General features: G+C 25.7%; 1 protein-coding gene across 1 annotated transcript; it reads left to right on the top strand.

Annotated features, from left to right (window-relative positions):
- The first annotated feature begins 5,688 nt into the window (after positions 1–5,688).
- On the top strand, positions 5,689–9,702 carry LOC149059515 (caspase-3-like). The gene is made up of 10 exons (XM_089217645.1): positions 5,689–6,468; positions 6,538–6,610; positions 6,869–7,113; positions 7,181–7,344; positions 8,260–8,404; positions 8,471–8,632; positions 8,718–8,947; positions 9,011–9,147; positions 9,260–9,369; positions 9,453–9,702. The coding sequence occupies exons 3-10, from the start codon at positions 6,979–6,981 to the stop codon at positions 9,618–9,620; spliced, it is 1,251 nt and encodes a 416-aa protein (XP_089073771.1). The 5' UTR covers positions 5,689–6,468; positions 6,538–6,610; positions 6,869–6,978; the 3' UTR covers positions 9,621–9,702.
- The last annotated feature ends 2,609 nt before the right edge of the window (positions 9,703–12,311 follow it).

Raw genomic sequence — 12,311 nt, 5'->3', positions numbered from 1 at the left:
TTGGATATAGGTATCGTTTCTATGGATATGGTCTGTGAATGCAATCTTGTCAAAAATACTCTCCGATTTGAGTGTGCGTCCTGAATGACAACATTTCAATAGTCTCGTGTATTTTATTACTTAAAAATATTCATTATTTTGAATATTATTCTTTAGTATCTACTCTTAATCTTTCGTCATCATAATCATAAAAAAACTGCATCTAGAAACTCCATATTCAGGTAGAAATGGATATTTATTTCATGTTTTATGAAATTAAAAGTGTTACACTTCTCTGCGCCTTACTATATTTTATCATGTATAAATTGTATATAGTAGTACATTATACAAATCAAATGAAGCAATTTTTAACATACAGCCTATTATTATAAAGTCTCATGGAATATTACTGTTTTAAGCAATCATCGTTTTTTAGAGAAAAAAAAATTTTTTTGCTTCTAGTTGATATATTTGGCCCAGATAACTTTATACATTTATACAATTTCATTTTATAAATCAAAAAATTGCTAATCAGATAATCAGCAAGAAGAGCTTATTAAAAAAGTTATAAGAGAAACTATTCATAAACACTAGTTGTATGGAATAGAATTGATTTACATTAACCATATATAAGTATCTCATATTCATCAATGGAGTAAAATGGCGTTTGCACGTTTTCGTAGGAAAGAGCCATTTTTTCAAAAAAATACAAAACTATGAATTATGATATCCAAGAGCCACACTACATGTTTGAACAACCTTTTTTTAGTAGGCAATAAAAACATAATAATACGTCTTAAATTTAGAAAATATGGAAAAACTTTATTTCATTAATTCATTATTATTTATATTTATATTATTATTATAATTATTGTTTATACAAATATAATATAATTTATATTTTACGGACATCGATATATTGATAACTATCCAAAAAGCCGCAGGTTGCTAGTTAAAAGCCGCAGGTTCCCGACCCCTGCTCTAAAATAATAAAACCATAGTAGCTGTAACAAATTTCCGTTCAACACCAGATGCACACAAAAGTACTTATGTTATCAAACATTGAAATTACAATATATGTTTGTTGTTGTGGATTAATTTCAATCTTGACTTTAAGCTTGTGTAATTTCAGTACCAATTTAAAAGATTCAAATACTTTCAATCGAATATAGTTAATGCAGTATTTAAGTGCTATTGTACCAAGTTTAGTAGATTTATCGATGACTTCATAAATATTTTAAATATCTATGTTCAAATAAAGCACTTATAAGAATAAATTCTTCTTTCCATCTCTCAAGACTAGATGACATTTACCCTTCTTCAATTCCATTTCATACAAATAGTGTTTATGATTATTTTGTCCTATAACTTTTTCAAAAAGATCTTTCAAATTTTGAAATTTTTTTCATGGAGTTTTCCCTTGTTTCTCTGACTTAATTTATTCCTTCAGTAAGTTTTAAGGTAATTTGTTTTGTTTTGAGTAGGTATTTATCATAATTGGCCCTAAGTTATCTTCTTTCCGATTGAGTCTTGTCAATGTATTGTTGCTTTTTTACCTTTGACTGTTCAAAATTTTCAAATTCTTTGTCTAGATCATTCAATTTTAGTTCTAATATTTTTTTCTCACATTACAAATTATAAGTTGCAACTGAAATATCATTTTGTAAGAAAACTGATTTATAGCTCTATATGAAGGACTAGGATAATTTTTAGTTCCATCTCAAGTTAAGATACAGTTACAATTACTAGGCACTTAAGACACATTTTCTAATTGAGGTGTGCTTAGTTTTCAAGTTAACTCATTTTCTGTAAAGGAACCAACCTCATTGTTCTTTAAATTACCAGTGTGTATCTACCCGAGTACCACCGAGTTGAAGTCATCAATAGCTGCTCATAAAACTATAGTGTTCATGCTAACAAAACTAAAACTACCAACCTATCTGTATAATATTCTCATTCATCACAAATCACACCTTTTAAGTACAAATAGATACTAGCTAATACCTACGAACAACTATTGACAAAAGCAGGTATTAGTCCTTGGCTCAATCTTGTTAAATATTGTTGGTATAATATACCAATTCTACAAAAATATCAATCCGCAATGTATGCTGACAATACTGTTATCATAACAAAACATGAAACTATTTTATAAGCTTTATACATATATATATATATATATATTTTTTTTTTAATTAAAAATTAAGTTAAATTAATCTGCATTAACTTATAATAAATTTAAAACAGTAAATAATTTTTAATATTAAATTTAGTAAACTTTTTTTCTAATATAAACAAAATATATTTATATTTATATTTTTTATTTAGGTATGTGTAAGAAGATATTAGTACCTATGAATTTACCTAAGATATTAGTACTACCTTACCCAGTAGTTGGTGTGATTTATATAACAAAAAACTATAAGTATATTCTAAAGATATATATATATATATAATATATATATATATATATATATTATATAAATATTATTTAGTAATAATGAAGTAAAAATCAATCAAATATGCAATAAAAATTGTCAATTTGATTTTTTAATGAAAACATTTTTATTTTACTTTGAATTAATTAGGTTTTGTTTAGATAAATAAACAATTAACTTTTTATCATTTATATAATCAATTAAATTAAGCAAATATATTAATATTTTTTACCATGTCTGTAGGAAGGTACAATAAATTAATAATAACAGCATCAACTAAGATATCAAGAAATAGTCTTTATTTTTAATCATCACATTTTTCAAAAATAGTATTATTATGGCTAGACTAAAATTTAATACAATTATTTGTAAACAAATTTGTATTCACAATATAATTAATGGAATCATTTATTCAGTTTAAGTTGAAATATAAAAAAAAAATTAATAAACAATAATCATAAAAACCTAGCCATAAACATAAATGATTAAAAATTAACCATAACAATGTTACATATTAAGTTTATCTAGCTCTTCATAAAGTTCATGAACTTTTATAAATATACGGTTCTGACATTTTCTTCCAATATTATCAAGATAATTATATTTTTCAATTATATCATTTTTTTTTTTCTTTAAATCCATTATCTCTGTGTTTAATTGCTGAATATCTGTTGAATTTTTTTTTTGAATTTTGAGTTTTTTAATATTTTTTTTATTCAACGTAATTTCATATTTTCTATTGAATTTTTCTAATTCAAAAAGCTTTTCGTTTTCTGCATATTCTTGTTGAAGTTCGGCAATCTTGCAATGCAAATACGAATCCATGTTCTAAATGTTTTGAATAATTAAATATATTTCAATAAAAATAATATTTAATATGATATTGAATAAAAATTTGATGCAGAATATTGATTGGGAACATTGATCCAAGCATTAGTAAATATTATTTTATTTATAGAACAATTTTTCGTCATTGAATATTTGAATATTTCTGATATATTTATAGACAATTTATGTTTTGCATTAAATTTTAACTACTTATATAAATTCAAATTCTGAGAGGAGCAATGTCGATATTATGTTGGGGTGTTTTTATTTTTTATTTTTTACAGTAAAATTGCTTGTGCCGGGTTAAACAACTTGAAAATTTAAAATAATATTTCCCTCATAAGTTTTTATTAGTGTTCTTTACTAAAAAAAAAAAAAAATTTGAACTTAAATTAAATATGACTTTATGAGCGTTTACAGATTAAATGTTGACAAACTTTGTCAAATACACAAAAAATTGAAAACTGTTTTGAGTTAGAAATTCATACAAAATTTTCTTTTTAAGTTTTTCTACCATTGAGAGATAAAAAGTTTATTGGAGAGTCAAATTATTTTTTTATGAGCGTCATAAGGTCTGTTTTGGTTGTTTTAATAGGAAATCGCTATATAATTCAAATCCTGACAAATATGCTATTTCTGAAGACAGACTAATTTGATGTAAAAGGGGATTTTTATCGAAATTACATGTTAACTGCTATCCTAATTATTTAGTTCAGTAGGTAATAAGTACTAATTAATATTTTGTTGAGCATAAGACACATATCCAGGTCACTTTGGTTCAAAAGTTTCTACAATTCAATTTTTTGAGTGTTTTAGAATGACAACAAAATCCTATCCAAAATATCTGTAATTAAACATATTAAAAAGACTAACAATTAAATAATAAATAATCAAAAATGTATAGATTAATATTATAAGATTAATTTAGAGTGTGAACAACATATGAAATTAGTTTCGATGCATTTTATCAATTTATTGTTAACTACTTAGAGATTTCAATCTGAAATCTAGAAATATAAAAAATCAAAATTTGTCGAATCTTAAAATATTTAAAAAAGGTTTGATACTGCATATTATATGACAAATATTATTAGAATTGATAAGTATTGATTGTTCATATATCTAGATATCCAAATGAAATTTCAAAAATATATAACAACTATTACTACTATTTAACTATGAGAAACAAAATATAACATTTTTCTTTTGGAAAACTAATGCTGAGAATCATACCATTAATTATTAATAAAAGTATAATTTTTATAATTTAACAATAACCATACTCAAATTAATATAAGTTTTCATTCGTAATGCAAATTATAAAATGCCTATAATTTTGACGTTGACTGTTTAATAAATAAAATCAAAATTAAGTGAATAGCAATTATTTCATGGTTTTAATTAATTGTAACTACTGATCTCTCACTTTAATGTGTAGGATAATATTTAATTAAAGTAGACTAGAGATAGGAATGAAACAGTATAAGGTATATTTTGTTCGTGTAATAAAATAATAAACTGTATAATATATTTCCTCATCTCAGGACCATTCTTCAACACTATCTGAATTTGATAGGTAGCAGGGGCGTATATGGGGTGGTAGAGGGGGCTTGTGGGCTGCAGCCCCTCCCGAAATTACAGTCTTAACTGTTAACTATATTGTAGTTTCTAGGTGCTAGATAATTATTGTTAGTCGCTATATATTAATAGCCCACCCCAAAAATTATTTCTATATAAGCTACTGATAGGTAGTAATTATTATTTTGACTAGACATTGGCGCCCGAAGGGAGATACGCTGGAGCCATTTATCCCCAGCCACGATTTTTGGAAATTGTTTGAATTGACAAATAGTAAAGAAAATTCGAGAATTTTCTCAAATTCTAATTATGCCCATCACCCTAGAAAAACTTCTGCTGACGCCTATGACTCTAAACGCTATTTATTGACACATTACGCTATTAATTAATAGGTTTCCATATTTATCTGAACTGTGGGCCATTGGCGTGCAAACAAGACACAAATGGGGCCTAGGCCCCACTTGAAAGTGGAGTGGGTGTGGGGTTTTTTTATTTAATAAATATTGTCTTTTCATATAACTATATAGAGACCCGTAATAAAACATATTTTATTTGTAAGTTGTAACTCTTAGTTTTAGGTGGTTGGTGGGTGTAAAAAAATTAGCTTTGCCCCACATGAAAAAAGGGATCTGCACGCCACTGCAGTGTGTGGGCTGTCTATTTGTATATTAAAACCAGTGGTAACGATAGCCGATTAGAAATTAATAAAATGTTCAACTTACATAATTGTATTACAGTAACAGGAACACAACACCACATAAAATGAACTTCTCCTGAAAGATGATTAAAATTTTAATATATGTACTACGCATCCATAACAAAAATTATTACCAGATATTATTAACTAATAATTTCCACGATTTTTAACTTGTATTCAAACGATTTATAATAAAAATCTTTTCAAAGAACGTGAACGTTACAAACACTGTAATATCGCAGAAAATGAGGTAGGTATTTGGACGACTGCTTGATACATAACAATCCAAGGACAGAAAAATACAATGGCCGCCAATAGCTGTAATTGTAATCCCTTAGCTCTTCTCTTAATCCACGTCAGCACGACTTATACCGCACAAATGATTTTATGGAAGAAAAAGAGACATTTGCAAATCGCCAACCTCACCACCAATTACTTGCCATGACGATGACACACCAATATATTTTAGTCCATGACAAAAAAATAACTAACAATAAGTACAGACAAGTGCAGTACGTTTTCTATCGGCAACAAAGCTATTATCCCCGATCAGTGTAGCCATCATGCTTTATACAATATCAATTGATATACCTAATATTTATAACCTAATTTTATTGTACATTAGGTCCGGAATCGTATACCTAATAGTTTATTCTAAACACGAAAATTCATTTATTAAATAAAACTAAAAATGTTGCGCAGTTGGAAGTAATTTAAATTTAAAAATATGATATAGGTTTGAATGTAACTATAATATCCTAAAAGCGTGATTAAGATTTTTTATTATGTTAACACTGATCCGGAGTACAATTTGTTGCCCATTTAATATCATTAATCCAAGACGAAGTAACAAGTTTTTTCATCGTGCATTAAACCTCATGTACCTAAGGATATTTAATTCTTAAAATATTTAGCTACAAACAGCTAACGCTCATCAGTTAGTTACAAGTAACTATTAAAATGTTTATAATTTATAAAATGACTGCTAATTGATATTTTATATATATTTACTATCAGACTCGTGTACAGCATTGGCCTGAAATAAAATAGCCCAGACCAGATTTCATAAAGCGCCTAACTTAACTTAAGTGTAAGTACATAATTTTATACTTTATTTATTTGTAATTAATTTAAATCCTTATATTGTAATTTAAAATCATAAAAATTTGACTTTTTAAACATTATCTTTGAAATAATAATATATTTTGAATCCTCCTACATTTATGACACAACCATCACTAATGTTTTGTAAAATCCTTACATTTTTTATAAAGATAATCAATTTCTTCATTCGAGTCAAGTACGTTATTCAATAGGTACTGTAGATTAACAATTTTTTTTTTTCTAGTGTTATTAAAAATCACCTACCAAGATAACAATACATTAGTGTTCTACTTAATTTTGAGTATATACCTTTATTGGATTTGTTCAATAACAATTTATCACTCAAAATTTAAAATGGAACAATATCATCGAAAATTGATTAACAATTGCATGGCAGATTTAATAGCTGTTACTTCTGATTTACAAACTATTGTTAATAATTTGTTAGAAAAGAATATCATCAATGAATGGATGAAGAATTATATTTTAGTAAGATGTTTAATCTTAATTGTATTGTTGTTCCGTGTATTATATATGATTTACAAATGTTTTATAGGAAGATGAGGAAGGTCAGGAAGATCAAGAAGAAACAATCAAAAAAACAAAATTGTATGAATTAATTCAAGGACGGGGGCCAGAAGCATTTGCAGCTTTGTGCAGAGTATTAGAAGAAACAAATAACTTTAAGGCTTGCGAAATTTTAACATCCTCCAAAACAAGGTACTTCCTACTAGATATTCTTACTTATGTTAAACATTTATTTATATATTTAATCAAAAGAAAATAATTTATTTCTAATATAAAATATAATCCTGGGCCCAGTTTTCAAGTTTTCAAATTAAAAATTTTACCTTTTTTTAAACATAACAATAATATATTAATTGCATTTTACAGTTTTAAATAAATATGTGTATTAAAATAAATTGCTGTAAGTACCTATTTATATAATTAATACTTTAATCAATGATCAAATTCATCAAAATAATAATTGTTTTGTATTTGTTTACCTAATAGTCACAACTTTACTAAACGATAATAAAATTAATAACCTATCAAATAAAATTCAATTAAGTAATTATATGAATGAATAAAAATATTATAATAAGTGATAACTATTAATTAATATATAATATATGACAATGAGTGTTCAAATGTGTGTAGACTAGGTAAATATGTTTTTGTGAGACTATGTTTCAACGTTTATTACCTAACTCAAGAATTTCAATAAGTATGACATATCTATATAGACCGTTAAGGATTTTAGCTTAAATCACTAATTATTTCAAAAACTAATAATGTTTTTTATTGAATTATAATAATATAATAAAGTGTATTATAGTACATTTATAGAAGTATACTATTTCTACTCTGAGCTTAATATTAACCACTAAAATATAATTTATTTATCTAATACATTTCAGGAAATAATTTTTCAAATATTTTTATTTTTTTTAATGTTCATTATTTAAGAAAATTATATTCCTTGTGAATGGTATTTAAGTAAAAGTTTTCCAATAAATTATTTAGTATCGATTATTTAAGTTTACCATACTTATATTTATGTTCATTAAAATTTTATAATTTTATACTTTTATAATAATATCCATTATTTTATAATTTATTGACATATTTCAGCGAAGAAGAGGAAAAAAAAATAAGTTCAATTAAACAATTAGACACAACTTATGAAAAAGCCATGTTAGAACATGATGACTCATATGTAAAAATTCACCCTGACCACAAAATTATTTTAAATTATGCAGACAAGTTACCAATTCATGTTTGTTTATTTTAATACTTATGTTAATTGTTAAGACATAGCATCATTGTTAATTAACTGTTATAGGTTTATCCAATGATATCAAATCCGAAGGGCCATGCATTGATTTTAAATATTAATAACCTAAAAGGTGAAAGAACGGAATTAGATGTTGATATGGCAAACTTAAATAAATTATTTAAATATCTTGGATTTGTTATTCACTCAAAAGAAAACTTAACTGCTAAAGTAAATGAGCAAATATATATTTATATGAAACGTAGAAATACATATCTTGCAAAACATTAACTTTTGAATTGTTTTTTGTTTGTAGGATATTAAAAATGTTATCAATGAGTTCATGAATATATGCCATAGTGAAAAAGCTAATTCTGTAATTGTTTTTATAATGTGTCATGATGAAGTGACGAAAGATTCATCCATATCATCAGACATATTGACTGAAGATGGGATTACGATAAATACTAACTGGATGATCGAACAATTCATACACAAAAAATTATCTGGAAACATCCCAATGTTATTTTTTATTGATGCGTGTCGGTAAGATGTACATACATTTTTGAATTTTTGGTTTATACAATAAATACTTCTTTTTTACTTTAGAGGACAAAATAATGATTTTGGTTGGAAATACTGTAATGGTGAAAATAATCTCAATTATGGTGCTGATGTGTTCCCAATTGGAACAATTACTGACATACGTTATGAAGATGTATTCATAGCATATGCCACTCTTCCTGGTAAATCATATTTATTTTAAATGTAGTTGGAGTAATATAATCATTAATTATCATAATTGTATTACTTCCTTATACATATATAGTTCATTTAATGGCATATTTTTTTTCCTAGGGTGTACTGCAATACGTGATCCAATAGATGGGTCATTGTTCATACAATCAGTGTGTAAAGTATTTCGTGAAAATGCCTATAATACTGAATTGTCTAGAATGATGTGTTTGGTAAATAATATATTTCACATTTAAACATTGTTTACATCAATATTATCATAACAAGAATAACATCTGTTTTTCATGCTCTTTAGGTGGACATTGAATTAGATCAACTCATCACTGTTCAGCATGGGTTTCAAACAGTAGAATGGTCATGTAGAGGTTTTAACAAACACTTTTACTTTAATCCAGGTCGATATGACGATAATTCAGATAATGATTTTTCATTGACTTCTTCAACCAATCCTGCTGATGTTTAAAGCTGAATATTTTTTTCAAATGATTATTTAGTTAATTTTATTCAAGTCTGTATTTTTTTTTTTTTTTTTTTAGTGGCATAGAATTTATGATAATCAAAGATATATTTATAGATTTTTCTAATGTAGTTTTAAGTTGCTTTTTATAGTTTATATTCATCATATTTTTAACTAATAGATTATATCATAGTAAATGGATTTTTTTTTAATTAAAATTTTATTAATTATTGTTGGGCCATATATCATAGTTGAGTCCCAGAAGTTGTTCCATAAGTAGTTTAATTGTAACTCCATTTCCTACTATACACATGTTATTGGATATTGATGCCAAAAAATATTAGATTAAGAGGACCATGAAAATAAAAAATGTATTTTCACAATGATCCCCTTTAGATCATTTCCCCTAAAACTAATTAAATTAATTATTCAAAAGTACAATTTATGTGTTTATATAACGGATACAATGTATGTGGGTAAGGACGGTAATAGAATCTGTAATACATTGAATTATAATGACTATTATAATTATATATAATATATATAATTATATTGGACTTAAGTATATGCTTACATAACCAAATTTATGTCTTGAACTAACGTATTAGTAACGAATTTATTCGTTATACTAATCTTTTCTAGTAAAAATGTCACTCTCTATACATTATATTCATTATAATTCAATCTATTACAGATATCAAATTTATTTTCAGAAATAGTATCAATCTAAGCTTAATATTGTTTACCTAATTAGTTTTTAATTTTTCCCTGTAGTATCCTTCACTTTTTTTATATTTTAAAATGATATTCAAATATTCTTTTTATTAACTTTAGATAAAGCCTGGCAACTATCATATTTTTGTTAAAAACATCTCATTCTTATTTCAACGTATCGTAGCTTATTGCACCAATTTTCATTCTCAAAACAAATTTTCTTAGTAGTTGTATAACTGTAAATTAAAACATAAATTATAAACAAAAAAGCATTAAAACAAATCATTATCAAAGGAGGGGTCCTCATTGGCGTGTGACATCATACGTCTTGGACGCTCATTTTGTTCATTATTCATTCCATTATTTTTGGGTCCAGCAATCAACACTATTTAAATTTATTGCAATTTTTTGCTTTAAACAAATTTTTATATTTATTTAGTTATACTCTTTTGTATTACAAGACCTAATAGAATGTTATAACATAGGTAATTCAAATGAATAAAATATTATTATAATGCAGTGATCTTGTTGCCTACAAGTGTTGTGGACTAGGAAAAAGATGAGGGTTGATATTTGTTGTAAAATTGTTTATTAAATGTTTAAATTGAACACATACATTTATAACATAAATTGTAACATTGTTTTTGTCTAATTTGCTCGGTAAAATATTAATGGAGTAAGAAAATATTTATTTGTTTGTTTTCCAAGTCCAAATAACTACTGTTCGAATCAACCTTAGTCCAAATATTGATTTTAGAAAACAGAATGTCTTGAAGCCACTATAATGTACTAGGTCAAATCACGGTTGGATACAGGCAGTTTTGAGGGTCTCTTATATAGTCCTACCTTCTACTCACATAAGCATTTTGGATATAGGTATCGTTTCTATGGATATGGTCTGTGAATGCAATCTTGTCAAAAATACTCTCCGATTTGAGTGTGCGTCCTGAATGACAACATTTCAATAGTCTCGTGTATTTTATTACTTAAAAATATTCATTATTTTGAATATTATTCTTTAGTATCTACTCTTAATCTTTCGTCATCATAATCATAAAAAAACTGCATCTAGAAACTCCATATTCAGGTAGAAATGGATATTTATTTCATGTTTTATGAAATTAAAAGTGTTACACTTCTCTGCGCCTTACTATATTTTATCATGTATAAATTGTATATATTAGTACATTATACAAATCAAATGAAGCAATTTTTAACATACAGCCTATTATTATAAAGTCTCATGGAATATTACTGTTTTAAGCAATCATCGTTTTTTAGAGAAAAAAAAATTTTTTGCTTCTAGTTGATATATTTGGCCCAGATAACTTTATACATTTATACAATTTCATTTTATAAATCAAAAAATTGCTAATCAGATAATCAGCAAGAAGAGCTTATTAAAAAAGTTATAAGAGAAACTATTCATAAACACTAGTTGTATGGAATAGAATTGATTTACATTAACCATATATAAGTATCTCATATTCATCAATGGAGTAAAATGGCGTTTGCACGTTTTCGTAGGAAAAAGCCATTTTTTCAAAAAAATACAAAACTATGAATTATGATATCCAAGAGCCACACTACATGTTTGAACAACCTTTTTTTAGTAGGCAATAAAAACATAATAATACGTCTTAAATTTAGAAAATATGGAAAAACTTTATTTCATTAATTCATTATTATTTATATTTATATTATTATTATTATTATTGTTTATACAAATATAATATAATTTATATTTTACGGACATCGATATATTGATAACTATCCAAAAAGCCGCAGGTTGCTAGTTAAAAGCCGCAGGTTCCCGACCCCTGCTCTAAAATAATAAAACCATAGTAGCTGTAACAAATTTCCGTTCAACACCAGATGCACACAAAAGTACTTATGTTATCAAACATTGAAATTACAATATATGTTTGTTGTTGTGGATTAATTTCAATCTTGACTTTAAGCTTGTGTAATTTCAGTACCAAT

Source organism: Diuraphis noxia, unplaced genomic scaffold, assembly GCF_037042655.1.
Source record: "Diuraphis noxia isolate RWA-SAM2 unplaced genomic scaffold, SU_Dnox_SAM2 contig0001, whole genome shotgun sequence".
NCBI classification, from domain to species: domain Eukaryota; kingdom Metazoa; phylum Arthropoda; class Insecta; order Hemiptera; family Aphididae; genus Diuraphis; species Diuraphis noxia.
The sequence above is the reverse complement of the archived record's forward strand: the minus strand, read 5'-3'. Positions and strand labels throughout refer to the sequence as shown.

What these genes read in the sequence shown, in the direction of transcription:
- LOC149059515 (XM_089217645.1), top strand. Translation starts at nt 6,979, where the DNA reads ATGGAACAATATCATCGAAAATTGATTAACAATTGCATGGCAGATTTA. An exon ending in TTTTTTATTGATGCGTGTCG is followed by an intron (nt 8,948 to 9,010) that starts GTAAGATGTACA and finishes TTTTTACTTTAG; the next exon opens with AGGACAAAATAATGATTTTG. An exon ending in TGTCTAGAATGATGTGTTTG is followed by an intron (nt 9,370 to 9,452) that starts GTAAATAATATA and finishes CATGCTCTTTAG; the next exon opens with GTGGACATTGAATTAGATCA.